Genomic DNA, 19,954 nt, shown 5'->3' with positions numbered 1-19,954 from the left:
TACAAATATATATATATATATATATATACATGTTATTACTACAAAAATATACTTGATGGGAGCCGCTACCGTGTCCTGAAGAAATCGTAAAAATCTTACAATTCATATAAATGAAGAATTTAAAAACAGATGCGTGTTTGTCCGGACCTGTGTGTATATATAATTAGACTTTCTCGACACTCCCGAAAGCAGTTTAATCTTGTTAAAAAATATAAAAAATATTTTAAAAAGTTATAAAATTAATTATATACTTCAAAAAATTACGAAATTTGCATAAAAATTTTTAAAAATTGTATGTGAAATTTTGAGAAAAATTTTCATCAACAGTTGCATCACATTGCAGTTACCAATACCGATTTTTTATTTAATTATATATTTGTATCTTAATGAAATAAATATTCACATGCAGTGGGGATTCCGAATTGAGTTTTTTGTCGTGCAACTTCAGCTATAGGATATTTTATTACGGTTGAAGCAGATAAATGTACCGAGCACATGGATCAGCAGATCGAGATACATTTGAAATCGTTCAATGTAATTTTGGAAAAAATGTCAGAAGAGGATGCTGTTAAGGAGAAATTAGTAAAGCAATATAATTATACTGCCGATAACGATCTTAAAAATAAAGTTTATACAAATTGAAGAATTTAAGCGACGATCAGGAGAACACTAAAGTTCATCGTATTACTAACATAGAAAATTACAAGAAAGGTCTCTATACTTATTCTGTCAAAGCGTAAGTGATTTAGTATGTGATTTAGCCACAATCCAGACAACATAGTTTTGCTATGGTTATCTGAAGAATATCTAGAAAAGTTCTACTTTCTGTGATTTGTTTTTTGATTCGTAATAGAAAGAATATAATAAACTGACTTATAGTAATAAAGTTCTGTTTTATTTATTGGAAATTCTAAAAAAATAAAGAAATTGTGTGGAAGTTTTTAAATATTGTATACCTTCTGTTTCTTTCAACTAAAGACTGACTGCAATTATCGGAAGCGAATATGTATATATATATATATATATATATATATATATATATATATATATCATATGTTAATAGTAAATTAGTGCATGGTTTTCCATTTCAGTATGTAGATTAATAGAATTCGGCTCAAATTACCACAGTACCACGAAAAAAATTTTTAGAAAAACAAATCCGAGTAGATGTTTCTATAGATTTAAGGTAGCTGAATCCGAATTCGTAAATCGTTTTGCTCCATCATGTCCACTTTTTTAAGTAATTTGAAAAAAATGATAAATCTGTGAAAATTGAAACTCCTGAAAAAAGAACAAAAGTAAATATAACGTTAAAATGCGCGCGGTTACACTGAACTGATTTAAATATATATTTTTAAATTAAACAAAATGTAAGAAACAAAAAAATTTTGTTTTATTAATGTTAGGTATATAGTTTAATACGTCACAAAATAAATCGATTGCGGAATAAACAATTGGATTATCTGCGTGAGTCATGAAAGTAATTTTAGTTTTGATAAAAACAGATATTCTAATTTTAATTTTTCAAAATATTTTTTTTAAAGTTGAAAGAATTTTCTATGACTCACACAGGTCTAATTATTTATTACACAATTGTATTCTATTTATTTTATGTGTTGAGCTATAATATTTACGTAACATTTTTAACAATAATAAAGTAAAATCTTCTTTTTCTTACAATTTATTTAATTTATCAAACATATTTAAATTAGTTTGTGATTGCATTTTAATGTTATATTTAGTTTTGCTATTTCCCAAATGTTTCAATTTTTATAAATTTTCTATCATCTTCCTCAATTATATAAAAAATTGGATGTGGTATAGTAAAACGATCCCGGTGAAAATAAAAATCGGAGTAAGTCGAATATAATGAGAGAGAAATAGAAGCATAAAAGCTGATCACGCACACTTTCCGTAACAGTAACAGTTTTAGCAAGGTTTTTGACCAATCGCGTTGCACGATTTGATTGTGCGTAATCATGACCGTAACAATCGAGCAACGCGATTGATCGAAAATCTTACTGTTACAGTTACGGAAAATGCGTATGACCAGCTTAAACGAAATTTCTAGGTGGCAAAAATTGAAACAATGGAACGTAAAAGAAGTGTAAACACTTTTTTTATGCGTTCTATTGTTTCAATTTTTGTCTCCTAGAAGCTTCGTTTAAGCTTCTATTATCCTTCCATCACATTCGATTACGCTCCTATTTTTACTTTCATCAGAAGTCTTACCAGTTCGAATTCAGTGACCCGAAATCTATAAGAAACACTTATTTTCTAGTTTAGCATTTTTTTAAAAAAAAAAAAACTTTTTTTATATACCATTAGTGCAGGCCATACAACAATCCCTTTCCTGCATGGCTTAATGATAAATAATTAATTATAAGTTAAACTGTATTCATAAATCATTTATTATAGCGATATGTCTTATATAATATTTTATTATAATATCTATTATAATATCTATTATAATATCTTAAGACAACATTTTAAAATGTCTTCTCCGAGAAAAATTTTACTCAATATAATATACGTTCGATGTACCATATATTTCGATTAAAATTTTTCGTAGAAAGATATTTTGTAAGTAACTTAAAATGCTAATGTAAAGGCTCTGTAATTAGATTATTAACATTTTAAAATTACTTAAGATAGTTTTAAATAAAAGAATCGACTATGAATATCCGCCCTAAACCTCTACGTAAATAACACAAATAAGTAAGCATACAATTGTTGTAAGCATATCTACAATTGTTTATATTCTTTGTACGTGCGTCTAGTTATAATATACAAATTATCTAACGGTTTTGAAGGTGAGTGTCACGAAGAAAGAAAAATGAATGTCGGGTACAGTTAAAATTACTCCAAGTCCACTAAAAAATTGAAAACTTTTAATCTTCAAAATTCTATTACAATTTTTCAGATCAAGCCTTTTTACTGTGATTTTCTGTGCACGTCAATATATATAATATATTGTCTGCAGAAATGGAGCGACGATCTGAAGATGATCAAGTTCAATATCTAGAGACGCCCGTCAAATCGGAAAACGACAAAAAGGATTATAGGTAACACAAAGGAACATGCTTAAAAAGAATAATTTTTTAAGTCTGAAAAATATCATGACGTTAATCTTTTGAGACAAATGTTACAATTAATCCACCATATACAAAGGAAGAGTAATTTTTTTATATGACCAACATTTTCACTGACTTTATTTCATTATTGTTTGTTTTGTCTCTTAAATTTAGGGTCATCAGATTAAGAAATGATTTAACAGCTTTGCTTATATCAGATATATATTTAAAAACAGATGCTTTTCAAGATAAAAATGATGAGAGAGATGAAAAAAAGGTAAACAAGACAATTAGTTGCGTTTTAGGATATATAACTTGTGCCAAATTATTTTTTAAGCCATCCTTAGAAATTTATTGATATTATAATATTAAAGACAGATAATAAAATTATGAAAGGAATCTTTACATGAACTAATGTAAGAATGTATTATTAGTTTTATTTAAGCTTTATTTCGAAATATGTGATTTAATTTGAATTATGTATGAGTTATTCTATTGATTGTGTTGATATTTCCATTTAATATAATTTACACAGTATGTATTGGGTGTAATGCGTGTTATGTGTACATATGCATATATTTTATAATATTTTTGAGGCTTCTACGTGTGTTTTCTATATAAAGATTATGCGTTTCGCGAGTTTCCTCCGTGTCCAGATCCATTCTTAGAATGCCAACGTTTCGTGGATCTTGCAGTCCACTTCATCAGGACGAGGAGCAGCCTGATACTGTATCAGCTTGCTCCTCGCCCTGATGAAGTGGACTGCAAGGTTGATGAAACGTTCACATTTCAAGAATGGATACGGAGGAAACCTGCGAAACGCATAATCTTTATATGCGTGTATTTTTTTTAAATAGGCAGCATGTAGCTTATGTGTGGGAGTAGGATGTTTCAGCGAAACAGACATTCAAGACGTAGCAAATTTATTCAAGCATATGGTTTTCGTGGGATCCGAAAAATACTCAGAAGTACTAAAATATGATACACAATTTTTTGTATAAAATTTCATTTATTCGTATTATTGTCTACATTTTTACAGTGAATCTCATTCTAAAGAGTAAAATCTTGCTCTTAGGTTGCATCAACGTTACTTTGACTTTAAGCGAGGCTTAAAACTCTCTATCTCTCCCACTTTCTCGACTTTAAAGAGAGTTTTATGTCTCGCTTAAAGTGAAAGTATTGTTGATATAATCGGATCTTGAACATTGAAAATGAGTTACTATTTCGAAATTGATTTAATTTTCACTCTTTAGAGTGAGATTTTATTAAAAAGAATATATTTATTCTCTGAAGAGTTTTCTTTTCAGAAAGTAAATGTATATATCTTACATACAGGAAACAAATTTTAAAACATTCATCAAAAAACGTGGTGGATTTGTTGACGTCTCAACAGATAGCGAACAAACAACATTTTACTTTACTATTCAAGAAAAATATTTGTTTTTGGCTCTTGATCGTTTTGCTCAAGGCTTTATTAAACCTTTGATGACGAAAGATATCATTACACGGGAGCGAAAGAACATATGTGGTATATAAATTATAATATCATATCAAAATAACTTTCAGTCTTTATATGTCATATTCATATATAGAGTATAAATTAGTACCTTGTGACGAGAAGGAGCAACTGTCCTCTACGCAAACCGATTCAGTTAATGAGTATGCTCAGGACAGTTTTGTGACCTTTAGCAATATGGATGACAATAAATTATGCGAAGAATTGCACAAATTCAGAAATCGCTATTATAATGCTCACAAAATGACATTAGCTATACAGGTAACTCAATGTAAATTTCATTGTGAATCATTGACTACTTATTAAATATATTTTTGTATAACATAAGACATGTTTTATAGGCTAAATTATCATTGAGCACATTGGAAAAATTCATTACAAAATGCTTTGTTGATATACCAAATAATAGGTTATCTCCTGATGACTATGTTTCTAGTGTTTCTTTTGATACTCCCAAAATCGAAAAAGTATTAACCAAAACAAAGTCTCATATATCACATATGAAGTTTCAGCAAGATGACGAAGTACGTTTAAAACAAGAGAGATTCAAAAGAAGTTTTATATATATATATATATATATATATATATATATATACTATATATATAAAATAAAAATTAAAGATTATCTTTTGCAGGTAGAAATAACATGGACAATGCCTTTACCACCCGATTTTTATAACAGTAAACCTCATGAATATATCGCATGGATTATTAGACATGGAGGAAAAGGTTCTTTAACAAGTTATCTACGTAAAAAAATGCCATGTTTATGTGATAATGTTCAATGTAACAATGAAACGTTCTTAAGATATAATTGTATATATATTATGTTGAAACTTACTGTAGTGCTCTTCTCTGAGAAACAAGAACATTTGAAGGAAATTTTAGATGCAATATTTTCCTTTATTAATTTACTAAAAAAAGATGATCCACATAAAAGGACTATTTACTATGACTTTTATAAAATAATGGAATATAATTTTAGGTAAATTTATTTTAGAAATATGTATAGAAACATATAAATAATATATAAATAATTGAAAAAAAAGTCACAATTTATGTATGTGAAACAATTTGAGGTCTTTTTAGATTTATTAACGAAGAAGATTCTGTGCATTATGTAATAAATTTGTGTAAGGGTATGCATTTCTATCCACCACGTGATTATATAACTGCAAATAAGCTTATTTGTATTGAGTACAACCCAGAAGCTATACAAAAGTGTTTGAATTATATGAAGCCAGAGACCGCGATTATTACTGTTTTGCAAGAAAAACCTCGTCCTTTGACTTTAGATTGTAATGAAATTCAGACTCATTGGAACGAAAAGGAATGTATATACATCGAAGTTCCAAAGGAATATATCGAACAATGGAAATCCATTGAGCCGTTGCCAAATTTTTATTTACCATTAAAAAATGTATTCATTGCCAGCGACTTCTCTTTAATATCGACATCAGAAAAAGATTCGAAGTATCCTGTAGAAATATACAACGATCATATATCGGAAATTTGGTATTGCCCGAATCTCAAATTTTGTTGTTTGCCGAAATGTTATATAAATTTTCAATTTATTTCCCCTTTAGGATTTCAGTCGCCAAAGAAGTAAGTAAAAGCATGGAAAGTATAATAATAGATACTACTTCGTAATAATAAGTACTATTGTATTATATATACTGATCCTATATATATATATATATATATATATATATACACAGTATATATACAGGTTGGCCATATTCGACGGAAAGATCTGGCAACACTTTTTTTTTTAAATGAACAGCAAAAAATGTGTTTTTTTCCCATGATTGAAAAAAAAAACATCTTTCCGTCGAATATGGCCAACCCTGTATATATACATGTGTGTAATATATAAAATATATGCGAATTTCTAATTACTTAGTGAAAATTTTTTTCATATTTTTTGGACACATTGGAACAAGTTACGACATTTTTTTAAAACTGAGAAGGCGAATATATATTTCTTAGAATTTTTCATAAATATGAATTATGAAATATTCTAAATTTTGAATTTTTTAATTTCTCAAAAAATACTTTATCTTTTCAGATTTTGTAAGACTTTGTCAGAAATTATGGAATGAAAAATCTTAGATATCTTAACATTTTAGAATTCATATATATGAAGAATTAAAAAAAAAATGCGTGTGCGCGATCATGTGACTTGATAGATTTTCTCGACATTTCCGAAAAGTGTTTCAATCTGTATATAGAAACTGAGAAATTTTTTAAAATGTTACAAATTAATCAAAAATTCTAAGTAAATCTAAAATTTCTATAAAAATTCTAAAAAATTGTATAAAAAATTATAAGAAGAATTGTTAGCATAGTGTAATTGTCAATCTGTGATATTTATATAATTTTACATTTGTATCTTGATGAAAGAGAGAAAAACATTCACGTTTATGACATTTCAGTGCCGTTTTTATGGAAATGTACTGTCGTGTATTAAACCTACTTTTGTTCGAAGAATTATATCCAGCTGTGGTAGCTGGATTTGAATATTATATTTATACCAATGAGAGAGGTATTATAATCAAAATAAACGGGTTCACCGAAAAGTTGCCCGTAAGTATGAAATCAAGCGTGTGTTGGAGTTAAAAATATGATTAGCAATAAAATATTAATGAGAATAACAATGTGATAATGTAAGCGCAAATTTCAAATATATTTCGTATTTAATAATTTCGTACTTTTCGATCATTCTCAGTATTTCGATCACTTTCTCTTCTTTAATCTCAAATTTTTAGTTTTATATTAAATTTTATTTGTGATTCCAGAAAGTATCGTGATTGTAATGTCATAATTAATTTGTCACAGTATTTGTTAGATTTAAATGAGGACAAAATTAAAAAAGACAAAGTTAAAACCATAATTTTTTGTTGATAATAAATAAAACATGAATTTTATTTCTAACTTTTTTTAAATTTAAATAATAAAACTAGTATGAAATTTTATCTTCTTTAATTTTCCAACATGATTGCGGAATTTTATATTGTTAAAGAAAGATATAACTACTATATTTCTTATGTTTCTAGTTCCGAATTCTCCATCTATTTTCTTTAATTTAGTATTTATTTAAATGTTACAATCATCATTAGTATAAAATTAATTATGGCACGATTAATTACAGCTGCGATTCTCCCTGGATTCAGGAATAAGAATGAGATTAATATGAGAGAAAAATTGTTTGCTAAAAATTGATGGCTCGAAACGTAGCCAAAACTTTTGACATTGTTAATGGAATATGAAATACGTATACATACATATACATAAAATGCTCTAAAATTTCCGCGTTGATAATCTCACTAGCCTTTTTTATTGTTAATTATGTTTTTAATATCAAAAATGCTTATTATTATTATTTCTTCTTATAAATATACTTTCGAGATACATTATTTTACTTTTTGCAGCACTTGTTGATAACTATTGCAAAATACATAGTTGACTATCTAGCACGTATTACAAATTCTTTATTTGAATCTTGCAAAGTGCAACTATTAGATAAGGGATTTTATAGTAAAGCATTTATGAATCCACATATATTTATCAAGTACTGGTTATTTATTATTAAGCGTAATTATAACAATTATAAAATTTTTACGTAACTAATAGAAACAATTCATGATACATAATAATTATAACAATTAATATTCTAAAATGAAATATTAAATTACATTATATTTCTGCTGATCAATTTCATGCTGCTGATTCAACTTCCTTTCTGCTTTTTTACAGTGACGTAAAATTATCGATATTGAATCTTGTTTATTATACATACGTCGACAAGCATACTGCTCTGTCTAATATAAATTTTGGAGAATTCCAACGCTTTGTTAAATCCTTTACTGATCAATTATACATCCAATGTTTCGTGCAAGGTAACATAATGCCGGACGATACATTCGCGACCATACGGGAATGTCTCGGAATAATAAATTGCGGTCCCTTGCTTAATAGTACAATACAACAGATGAGAGTCATGCAAATACCTTTGGGCATAAGCTGTTGCAAATTAAAAAATATAGACAAAATGAATACAACTTCCATAGTGATAAATTATTATCAAATTGATGTTGCATCTTTTAAATTATCGATATTACTCGATCTGATGATGGTAAGTATTAAATAACATCGTTTTGTATATTTTTGGAGTGCATTGCAATTCTCAGTTTATATTTATTTGTATTTTATAAGTATCTATTATATATTTATGTATTTTTATGTATTATTATGTATTTATTATATATATGAATTATCTTATTCATCTGTACCTGTTTTCAGGAAATAATGTCCGAAAAGTTACATAATTGGGAAATAGATAAAACACAGCTGTTTAAAGTTGCATCGTGTGACTTGGAGTATATTAACGGAATTTTAGGATATTCCATTACCATCTATACTAAGGCAAATAAATGCACAACCAAATATATGGATGAGCAGATCGAGACATTTTTGCAATTGTTTAAAGAGGTTTTGAGAAATTTACAGGAAAATGATTTGGATAATTTTAAGGCGATGCTAATGATTGCAAAAAAGCATGAATATACTGATAATGTTGTTAAAAATGTAGTTAATAGAAACTGGATTGAGATAATGAAGAGGGAATACATTTTTGACAGATACGAGAGAGAAGTGTCTGCAATAAATGACATAAAGGTCGACGATCTAAAAAAATGTTTTGCAAAGAATGTAATTGGAAGTAATTTTAAAAAATTAAGCATACATGTAGTAGGAAATAATCCAGGGGAAATTGCAATCGAAAAAGAAAATAGTGAGTATATAATTTTTTAAATTTATCTATTTCTGATTCTGTAATATCATTTTTCTGATTCTGTAACAGTTTTTGGTTTTCACTTTTTGTTATTGTATTATATTCAAATTGGTGAGACAATTACAATTAAAAATGTTAATTGTTATAGTTGAGAATCCTAAGACAGAGCACTTTACTTTGGAATATATAAGCGATGGTCAGAAAATTGGAGATTATCACATTAATGATATAGAAAGCTACAAGAAATATCTTTATGTCTATCCTTTCAAAACAGAGTTAACTTATTAACAGTAACACACATCACAGAATGTCTTTAAAACGTTTCTTGGACACTATATTGTGCAAGAATAATGTATTGAAAATAAAATAATAAATTGTATTGCTTTGTGAAAATAAAGTTCTGTTTTAATTATTGATATTTAATGTTAATAATAATAATTGAGGAATGTCAGATATTGAAGGATCTTATTTTACAGAAACTATACTTTACACACTATACTTTGTTAATACTGATTTATTTAAATTAGTAGAGAAGTGGAATACCGTAATGTATACATTTATGACTTGTTTCTATGCAAAATAGCAATTGCTATTGTTTAATATTATTTGTTAAGATATTTTGCTCATTAAAGATTTAAACAATTTTATGAACACATTAGTAGATGAGAGAATTTGAATAATTTATTAACAATATTCATATTTAGTACATTTCATACTTAGCACAATTACAAAATAGGTATACAAATTTATAAGTTGCTGAATCATATACTGAAATTGATAAAAAATATTAGTCTAATAATTCTATTTTAAGTTACAATAGATTATCACATTAATTTGTAACAATATATACAGGATATAACAGGGCAACTGTATATCAGGTTCGTTTTTAAAAAATGTGCATTTTCTTGAAAATTGTTCCAGATAAAAGTTGTAGCATTTTAAGTGACGCATTAGACAAAAATATTAGTTTGGAGAGCGTTGAAATAATGTAAAAATCACTTCATAATTTAAAAATAGGGATTTTCATTAAAAAATTTTAAAGTATAATTTTTATGAATTTAATATGATCTCTCTGTTACATTCTGTATACGTATATATTATCACATGGCCTTGTATAATATATAAAAATAATAAAAATAACATTTTTACTATATTCACATTTCCCTATATTATAACAATGTACATATATTGTGGGTTATAATTTATGTATATATTTTAAAAGGTTATGTATATTTTTATATAAATTTTTAAATCATTTTTATTATTGAAAATTTTTATTATTGAAAATTAGTAATTTATATCAACCAGTTTTAAAATATTTTTTGATACATTTTGATACTCTCAAAAAATATTTATAATTACTTACAAACTAAAAGAAACATTATTTGAAAATTTTTAATAAGAATTAATTAAAATCCAATATTATTAAACTTTAGTTAAAGTTAATATAAGTTAATTTATGTTTAAAAGATAAAGAAATTTTTCTGAAAAAATTATAAATAGAAATAAGATGCATTAAGATTGATGTAAGAAACAATTTTAATCTTTTTTCACTTATTACTAATGTTCGTTACTTGCTAACACGTACTCGTCGTACCATAGGAACATCGTACATCAAGTTTAAGAAAGCATTTGTTATATGGACGAATGTTCTTATCCACGCAATGATTTTATAATTAATTTCTTTTAACAGTTGTGGCATGTTTTCTATTACTGGAGGAGGTTTTCTAAAAAATGTATTAAATTTTAATTTCCAAAACGTATTAATTTGATTTTAAAATCTTATTTCTTAATATGTATACAAAAGTTTTATTAATTTTATTTATATAAATAATTAATTTTCTTTTATAAAATATAAACTATATGTTATAAATATTGTTCAAAAATCTATCACAATATATCACAAAATAAATCACCAGATCTTGATACATACTTATATATTTTTGTGCAATATCTTATTACGACATATTTATGTAATACTTACTTTTCGCTATTTAATTGCTTCGTCTGATTTGTGTAAGTATACATGTAACATGCCGGATAAGAACTCGTAGTTTTTATTCGATGAAACTTCCCTGTTCCGACAGAGATCGATTTTTTCTTTGACACAGTGATCACATCCATCGATTCTTCTTCCCCATAAGTTACCTCGCCTTCCAGCACCGTCAAAGAAACATTCATGAAATCGGTGGATATGTAGTTTTCCAAATACATTCCTGGAAAATCGGCCACGAACAATACATCCGTATAATTTGACCAAGTGTATACATGCTGTTGAATTTCATCCATTTTATGTCTGAAAACCATAAAAAACAGAATAATTGAAATAAGGAAATAAACACATTGCTAAGTATGTGTTTAAATTAAATCTTAATATTTATAGGGGGACAATACTTGCCAAAAAATATTTATCTTTGTAGTAAGCAAAAGCAATTTTTTTGTTGTTTTTGTTTACTAAAAAATTATTTATAAGTGAAGAATCTATCGATATTTATTTTAGCGGTATATGGTATTTTTGACGGGGGAGAGGGTGGGGGAAAAAAGGAGTAGAAGTACTATATTTGTGTTCAAAGCTGCATATATGTATTTTCATCTTCAGTTTATAAATATAATTTATTTATATAGATTCCGAATTTATCCCTATTTTTTACACTGAATTTATCCCTAAATTAATTTTAAAGTGAACGTACTGCAAATTTTACTCACTCCTGGATTGTTAGCTATAAATTTTGAATAATTTTTCTCAATCTCTCTCGGCTGACTAAGATAGTTATCAATTAGCAATAATTAATAATTTTATACTTAATATTAGTAATTAATAATTAATATTATTACTAATTATTTTTTATAACGTAATTAATTTATATTATATTTATGACATATTTTTTTAGCGAATATCAATACTATTACATTTTGTAATAAATTAATTTAGACTGAAACAGACATACCTATACGAACTATATTGCGTGAGTAACGGCATTAGAAACGAAACAGGTTTAAATGGATGCCAATCAACTGTCAACATATCGATGTTTGGATTAAATATTCTTTGTTGAAATCTGCCGTTTAGCGAACACCACACGTCTATATAAACGCTGAAATTCGTAGACAATTCCATCCATTTTTCCATATCTTCAGAATAATGCTTGGTTCTCAATTCTTCTTTTCGACGCATCAGATTATTCTGAATTTATATATAAATAAATTATATTTAATAAATATAATGGCATAAAAATCATTATTGACAGAAAAATTATTGGGAACTTTAAGGTAGATATTTATTTATGGCACTTTAAAACCTTTAAACATTGCGAATATTGTATCGCCATGTCTCCGTGCTTCATCCATCGATCATTTTGCACCCAAGCAACAGGATCTAAATACCGCACTTCATCGTTTGCGTTATCGTGCACTTTAATTACTACATGTATAGTGTCCCAGCTATGAACCATCATGTCCCAGGAATAACCATATAGACCTGGTACCCAATTGTTATAGCCCTGAAGTTACATTTTTGTAATAAAAATATAATCATACGACAATTTATATAAATTTAGAAAATCTTGCAATTAAAAACTTTTACCTATTGCATATATTTTTGCAGAATTAATTTATTAATTGCAAAAGTAAACATGTCAGCAGATTTAGAATTATTTTTTTTATATAAGTAATTAATATTAAAAAATAGTAATTAATTACTTATTTTGAATATTTAAACTACTTTGCTGTTATTTAGTGCTTAATAAGTATTTAATCACTAAATTTTCTATAAGAGTAATATAATAATGCTAGTATTAGTAAGTGGTACCTTTGATATAAAATGTGAGTATGGCAGAAAAAACTGCAGTAGAATGTGACATAGTAATAGCGATGCTACAAACTTTTGTTTTCTCGTAGTTTTCGGTGATTGCTGAGCTATCCAATTTTTTTTACAAACGTTGGTCGCTCCTTTTTCATTAACTTTAATTGAATTCTTTAATGATTGCGTATCATTATTTTTTTCATCAGTTTTCTTTTCAGATTTTGATTTAATAAAACACTTTTTGTCTTTTTCCTTGTTCATTACTTTTTCTGAAAATAGTTGTAGATATTTTAAACTTGTATTGAATTATTATTGTAAAAAAAATGTTATTTACCTTTATGCATTGTTTCATTAGAAACAATTTCATTTGAAGACAATTTTAAGTAGTTGGGCTTCACAGATTCTTTTACTTGACTATCAGTCTCTTTTACGCTTTTTACGTCGATTGAATTTGCATTAATCGGTAAAATCTTTTGTTTCAGTCCAAAGTACAGCTCTAATTTACGTGGCCAATCTGCACGGCAAAAGAGTGGCATCGTTGCCAGGCACACATACGGAAACATTCCTGAAAAGATCTTTTCTTAAAATTCAATATAATAGTGCAACGAAAATCTTTGAATAGTCTTATCAATCCATATCCAAAATTTTTTAAATTAATTTATTTCAAATAATAATTATCATTTGTTTTAAATAATAATTACCTATATTAAATAGTCTTGAGTTCATTAAATGAAAAGTTGTGCAGAAGACCATGGACGGTATACGTGTTTTCTCGAACAGCATCCAAAATCCAACGGACAGATCGAAAATAAAGCCGAACCAATGGACGATTAGAAAGTCAATCTGTTCAGTGGACAGAAATATTCTGAAAGAGACCGTTTTCTTTACTTGTTAATCGAGAAATATAATTGTTTTTTATACTGGATCTACGGGAGGGTCAATCTTTTTTTTTTCAAATATTTATAGCAAATTGTTATATATTTTTTCAATATTTCTAAAATGTTTAATCACAATTTTGATATTTTAAAAATATTTTAAAAATTATAAAGTTCTTAGTTATAAAAAACGTAAATTCTATACATTATTTTTTTGTGTTAATATAATTTTAACTAAAACGTTTTATAAATTTAATATATTTAAGTATTTTATATATTTAAGTAATATTTTTTAATGTAATAATTTAAATAATAATTTAACATTTTATTTTTTTATATTTGATATTAAAAAAAATTTTGTTTGTAGAACGTTAATGATTTTTCCCTTGACAAATCTCTGTATCTGCCACTGTTTTTTTAATAAGTTAAATTAAATCTTAATATATATATATATAAGAGTATAACATAATTTACTTTATAAATTGTACATACATCTGTTTGTTAAATAAATTAGGCGTCAATTACTATCGGATTTGAAATACAATCATGAACCAAAGCTGAAATATGTAATAATAACTCCAATCAAATTCGTTAAGTGTAAAGTAAATTGATCGTCAATTCTTACTTTATAACAGTACTATTTTCGTTTGCTAAAATGTACAATTTTTGTTTTTTTGTCTTCAATAACATGAATTCTACTTACTTAAATGGATAGAACACCCAATGTTTAGATAGATTTATCATAGCGTAGCCTTCAAGCCATTCTCTGCTAAACTTCTTTAAGCCGGCCAAAAAGTAAAGCGCAAAGAATTGAAACTTCAGAATGAAGTAATTCCAGTATGGCACGGATTTGCCGTCTCGTTTTGCATTGCTTGCATCTAATGCGCTAAAAAGTGACAGCATATTAAATTTCGTCATCGATTAATGCATATTAGGAGAATTATATGATAATAACCTATAATGTAGGTTGGAAAATTAACATTTATATAATATGTTAAAGTAGTACGTCTATCCTTTTATCTCAGAATTCATTTTAAAGATACATTATTTTTGTTATGTGTTCGTGTTTTAAATTGTTCACTTGTAAATTGTGTTATTTTAACACTAAGGAATATTTAATATTAATTTCACACAAATAACGTAATAATATAATGATTATATTAAACTGACTTAACTTAAAAATTTAAAAAGATTTTAACAAGAACCAGTTTTAACATAACTAGAAAATATTTGTTTATTGTGTAGATATTTATCTTACAAATATTTGTTCGCTTCCGTTCCCCAGAACAAAGTGGCTACAACGCCATAGAGATAAGTATGATTGTTCCAGTAGGTCTTTTCCAACAGAAAGATGTACCAATAAGGCAACACGAAGCAGGCACACGCGATCCTGAATCGCAGACCGAGCGCGATTCCAAAGGCACCCATCCACATCACCGTGTATATCATTATCATCCACGACAGCGATGGTGGCATCATCCCGTGGATCAACGGGAAATGACAGTCCCATGGATCTCCCCATTTTATATCGATATCTGAGAATCCTCTCTCTTCGATAACGTCTATCACCATGCACACGCCTGAATAAAAGATAATGAATTAGAACTGAATAATTTATTAATTATTCCTTTATCATGATTTTATTTAATTATTTTAATTGCGGATTCTACTATAAATATATATTTTGATTGGTGACTTTAAACTACTTAGGATAAGGTGATACAATTTTGAACATTGTACAATTTTTTGATCGAAATAAAATTTAAATCCAATTTTCAATTTAAATTTGATTTTTTTCTTGTTTAGTACTCTCTAATCTAAATCTCAAAAATTGTATTTAAATTTTATTTTGTTCAGAATTGTATTATGTTCAAAATTATATCTCTTATTTTACATTAACTTAAATTATAATTAGAGAAATTATGTAAAAATATATATAATTATCACGCAGCTTGTCATTGAATTTTCGGGGTGTATTACTGAAATCCTACAAGTAGATAGAAAAAGAGATTTGAATTACATCTGTAGTTTAAATAGGTTTATAAATTATACTTAAAAACTTATCTCTGTGTACTTTAGCAAAATCTTTTAAACCGTTAGATTTATTCTCTTTTATATTTAATCAAGCTTGATTGTGCACTACACAAGCGTTGTTAAGATAAAGAAGCTCGTATAAGTAATACACTTTTTCTACCGGCGATGTAGAATCACGGCCGTGCTTTTATTGGCTCGAGCCATTAATTCTCAAGACCGCTTTAATAGGTCTTAAATCGTGTCTAGTTCTTACAATTCAAATTCTTCACTGCGTTTATTAAGTGTTGCGGTGAAAAGGATTAAACTGTATGATAACAGCGATGAGGTAGTGTACTGATTTATGGAATGCTCTTTCTATCTCTTAACGCTAATAACATATCATTATATGTTCAACATATCATGATATAATTAAATTTTTTAATTAGAGTTGAATAATTTATTAATCATTCTTTTACAATTATTTTATGTAATTATTTTAATTTTCTTCGGTAAATATATAATAAATATTTCAGTTTATGACTTCAAGCTACTTTTTAGTAAACACCAATTAAAAGTAACATAAGATTACTTTTATAATTTCGAACTTAGTAATGTAATTATAAAAAAACCAAAGAAAAAAGGGACTATAAGCGAAAAATTATTATATAAAATAAACCATCGAAATATAAAAATTGAATAAAAATAAAAGAAACAAATATATTGTTGAATAAAAATTTAATCTAATATTCTAGCAGTAAACAATAAACATTTCGATCATGCTCGAATCATTTTTAATGTTAAAAACATACATATTACAACTTAATTATAGTCGGTAAAAACAAAACATAATTAATTTTCTATTTCGCTCTCTAAAACAGACGCTGGCAACGTGAAAAACGAATATAAAATGCTCACAATTATAATATAATGGAAAAAGAACGTACGCTACTATAATAATGGCTACTTGCAGTCAATCATTGAAATGCTTATAATGTCAATAGTAGTAAAAAGATAAGCTTAAATGTCCTTAGATTTGAATTAAAAACAGAGAACGCATGAAATGAATTCGATTTTTAAATATAACAAACTCAAAGTTTTTTGAGTCAGAAAATAAAAAGTGTTTCAGGTACAGACAGTCAGTTGAAAATAGAGACAATGCGAATAGAAATAAACAATGTAATTTCTCATCGGTGTTACAAGATAAGTCAGATTAGTTCGTAAAGCTTAGTTTGTAATTATTAGGTGTTGGAATTAATTCGTAGCGTTTTTAATGAAAGAATGTTATTTATTTCACATGAGCATTAAAAAATACATTAATGAAAGTACTTTCCATCACTTGTAAAACGCTACGAATTAATTCCAACACCTAATTAGAAAAATTATGTAAAAGTATAATTATCATATTGGCTCACCAAATAGAGCTCTGGCCACTCCTAGACTGGCTGGATCCGTCGGACGATATAGGAGCTGAACGAATTTTTCAAAACTAGACACATCGCTTATTTTAAAACTAAACAGTCTTTCGAAATTGTTGTTAAACCACGATTTCAGCAATGACCAGCGTTCAGACACAAATGTCACGTAATTTTTTATATATGACCCATCATTTGGTGATGTAGATGCATTTTTTTCTGGTCCATCTTTTTTCTTCCACATACCACCGTTTCCAGTTCTGCAAGCAATAACATTTTCAATTAATTTTAATTTTAAGTTATCTTGCTTTCCTAATCTTATCTAAAGTTAACGAAACTGAAGAAACGCGCCTAAAAATTGTAATAAAAAATATAAAGTATGCGATCGAATTCACAAATATGACAGCAAATTTTAATTTTACTCTCTCTCTAATATGATTTTTATAAATTTTATACTATTTATAAAATAGAAGATAAAATTATGATAATAAATAAAAAAACGTATAAATAATTACTTCATTATATAATCATTATTATTTTATTGTTATTTTATTTAATAAATTGTTGCGTGGAGAGCTGAAGTTCTTTAATTTAGAAAATAATTTAAAAGACAGAAGAATAGCGTGTACGATATGTAATGATTCTTTAAAGAACGAAGTATATCAAGAGTAATAAACTTTTCTAGGTACTTATTTCTGTTAATTTGTAACAGAGGAAACTAGTTGTAATGTATGGTGATTGAATGAATTGTAGCTGCCGACGAGCAAATTACACTTAAGTCGAAGCGATTATATATGATATTAAATATTATATAATATTAAACAACATTCAATTTATTTTTCTGTTATACTATAATTGATGCAAAAGTTTTATCGTCATTAAATTAATAAATTAATTAATATCACAGAAATTTAATGTACTCCTACATTGGCACTTTTATTTCGTAAACTGCAATACAGTCGTGATTCTGGAAAACCACGTGCGACTATTATTGAAATCATTCTCGCGCATGCAAAACACGTTTCACATACTCGTCACGTGTCCTCTTCAGAAAATCAACTTGGTTTCAAATACACAGATTTTTAAAAGAGGGAAGGGAGATGTAAATCATAATAATACCTAGCTTGCTCTCTTCACGAACGGAGGTAACACTAAGGGGTCAGCCGCCGCAATTGGAAGACAAGATCTTCGTCTTCGGTCTTGGAAGCGCGAAGTATTGTAGGTTGGTCGACTTCTGCTTGGAGTCTGAACAGTTGGAGAGGGAATAGAGGAGCACTTCGCGCCGATTGTTCCAGAGGCTTAGAGTAGGAATACCGTCGCCAAGCAACGTGGCACGAATTATTGACCCGCGCCCGCGCAATAATTATTACACTTCATGACATTTCTTCATCCTGCATGCACTAAGATTTCGCCGATAGACATACTAACGCGAAGTCTATAATCGGAAAATGATAGTTGTCAAATAATTGCAATATATTAAAATCAGGAGGATAGATCTCAAATGCATTTCAAAATATTATGTATCTCCAAACTTATAATGAAATACGATACTTTATTAAAGTGCAATGATGTAAAAATTAATTTTATCCAATTTAACTATTTTACATTATTATTATTTATCATTATTTTTAATTATTTTTATTATTTAATTATTTTATTAGTAATAAATAAAATTAAATATGAGAAATAAAAAAATGAGAGATAATAAAAATAAAATATTTAGCCTATAAATAAAAAATTGTTGTGGCATTTAAAGATATTATTTCCAAATGTCTTTTAATTTTAATTTTGAACTCAATGTCAATCGTTTAATTTAAATACATTGTAGCATATAAATTAATATTTCTTCTATATATAGAATATATGATTCATAACATCTCATTAGCAATGTAGATTACGCTCATGAACTATTTATAACGTAGCTATACTATTTTGTACATTATTCACTCAACAATTGTAGCTTAAGTAACTATCGTTTCGTTAAATTAAATTGCACATTTTAATCATGGTTTCTAATTAAGATTAAAAGGACAATTCGCTATTAAAACAATTATTGAACAAATAGCATTCAAGATGTTCCTAGGAGGCTCAGAAAAATTAAAATATTTCAAATAAATTTGAGATAACGAGCGAATAAATCAAAGATGTTTTTTCCATCTCGAGAGAAATATTCGGAGCAGGGTTAACTGCCTGAGATAATTAGCCAGTCTTATCGTACAGATTTTCATGCTAGGTTTCTTCGTATAGTAACACAATTATATCCACTATTATATCGCAATCAAGCTGCTCTTTGTGTATGTGTATCGAGCGAGAAGATCAACGCACACACGATTGTGATAACAATTTAAATTGAAATGTTCGTGACACTTGCAAATTTGCGATAACAATTCCGACAATTTTGGCGAAAGGCGGCGAAGATAGATTTTGCGAGTATTGTATTTACGAGCTGCTGTGTCAGAGTGCACAGACT

At 27.2% G+C, this 19,954-nt stretch overlaps 2 protein-coding genes across 5 annotated transcripts; one reads left to right on the top strand and one right to left on the bottom strand.

Annotated features, from left to right (window-relative positions):
- Nucleotides 1-1,096: 1,096 nt before the first annotated feature.
- On the top strand, nt 1,097-9,798 carry LOC105149631 (nardilysin-like). 3 transcript variants are annotated; one of them, XM_087411827.1, is made up of 14 exons: nt 1,097-3,065; nt 3,249-3,351; nt 3,932-4,042; nt 4,410-4,602; nt 4,667-4,851; nt 4,932-5,114; nt 5,226-5,319; nt 5,437-5,575; nt 5,680-6,195; nt 7,026-7,176; nt 8,022-8,161; nt 8,347-8,725; nt 8,893-9,382; nt 9,531-9,798. In XM_087411827.1, exons 1-14 carry the CDS (start codon nt 2,986-2,988, stop codon nt 9,668-9,670), a joined length of 2,904 nt encoding a protein of 967 aa, XP_087267953.1. In that variant the 5' UTR covers nt 1,097-2,985; the 3' UTR covers nt 9,671-9,798. The 3 variants fall into 3 exon arrangements, with proteins under 3 accessions (XP_087267953.1, XP_087267952.1, XP_087267951.1); XM_087411826.1 differs by having other exon boundaries at nt 4,679-4,851; nt 5,226-5,575; XM_087411825.1 differs by having other exon boundaries at nt 5,226-5,575.
- A 243-nt stretch (nt 9,799-10,041) lies between these two features.
- Nucleotides 10,042-19,954, bottom strand: GC (gamma-glutamyl carboxylase). Of its 2 annotated transcripts, XM_087411828.1 has the most exons (12): nt 19,703-19,954; nt 18,604-18,919; nt 17,485-17,744; nt 15,318-15,639; nt 14,763-14,945; nt 13,886-14,049; nt 13,519-13,749; nt 13,191-13,453; nt 12,682-12,882; nt 12,331-12,566; nt 11,367-11,678; nt 10,042-11,109 (listed from the first exon to the last, which is right to left on the bottom strand). In XM_087411828.1, exons 3-12 carry the CDS (start codon nt 17,726-17,728, stop codon nt 10,953-10,955), a joined length of 2,313 nt encoding a protein of 770 aa, XP_087267954.1. In that variant the 5' UTR covers nt 17,729-17,744; nt 18,604-18,919; nt 19,703-19,954; the 3' UTR covers nt 10,042-10,952. The 2 variants fall into 2 exon arrangements, with proteins under 2 accessions (XP_087267954.1, XP_011060469.2); XM_011062167.2 differs by lacking the exon at nt 19,703-19,954 and having other exon boundaries at nt 18,604-18,931.

The sequence above is a fragment of the Acromyrmex echinatior genome, chromosome 12 (assembly GCF_024713525.1).
Source record: "Acromyrmex echinatior isolate Ae372 chromosome 12, ASM2471352v2, whole genome shotgun sequence".
Classification (NCBI taxonomy): Eukaryota; Metazoa; Arthropoda; class Insecta; order Hymenoptera; family Formicidae; genus Acromyrmex; species Acromyrmex echinatior.
Note: the sequence above shows the minus strand (reverse complement) of the source record. Positions and strands in the feature narration are given on the sequence as shown.

Bases quoted from the DNA above. Each gene is read 5' to 3' on its own strand.
- LOC105149631 (XM_087411825.1), top strand. From the start codon at position 2,986: ATGGAGCGACGATCTGAAGATGATCAAGTTCAATATCTAGAGACGCCC. The intron at 3,352-3,931 runs GTAAACAAGACA...TTTTTTAAATAG, and splicing joins ATGAGAGAGATGAAAAAAAG to GCAGCATGTAGCTTATGTGT. The intron at 5,576-5,679 runs GTAAATTTATTT...AGGTCTTTTTAG, and splicing joins ATAATGGAATATAATTTTAG to ATTTATTAACGAAGAAGATT.
- GC (XM_087411828.1), bottom strand. From the start codon at position 17,728: ATGTGGAAGAAAAAAGATGGACCAGAAAAAAATGCATCTACATCACCA. The intron at 13,750-13,885 runs GTAATTATTATT...AGATCTTTTCAG, and splicing joins CTCAAGACTATTTAATATAG to GAATGTTTCCGTATGTGTGC. The intron at 13,454-13,518 runs GTAAATAACATT...AACTATTTTCAG, and splicing joins TAATGAAACAATGCATAAAG to AAAAAGTAATGAACAAGGAA.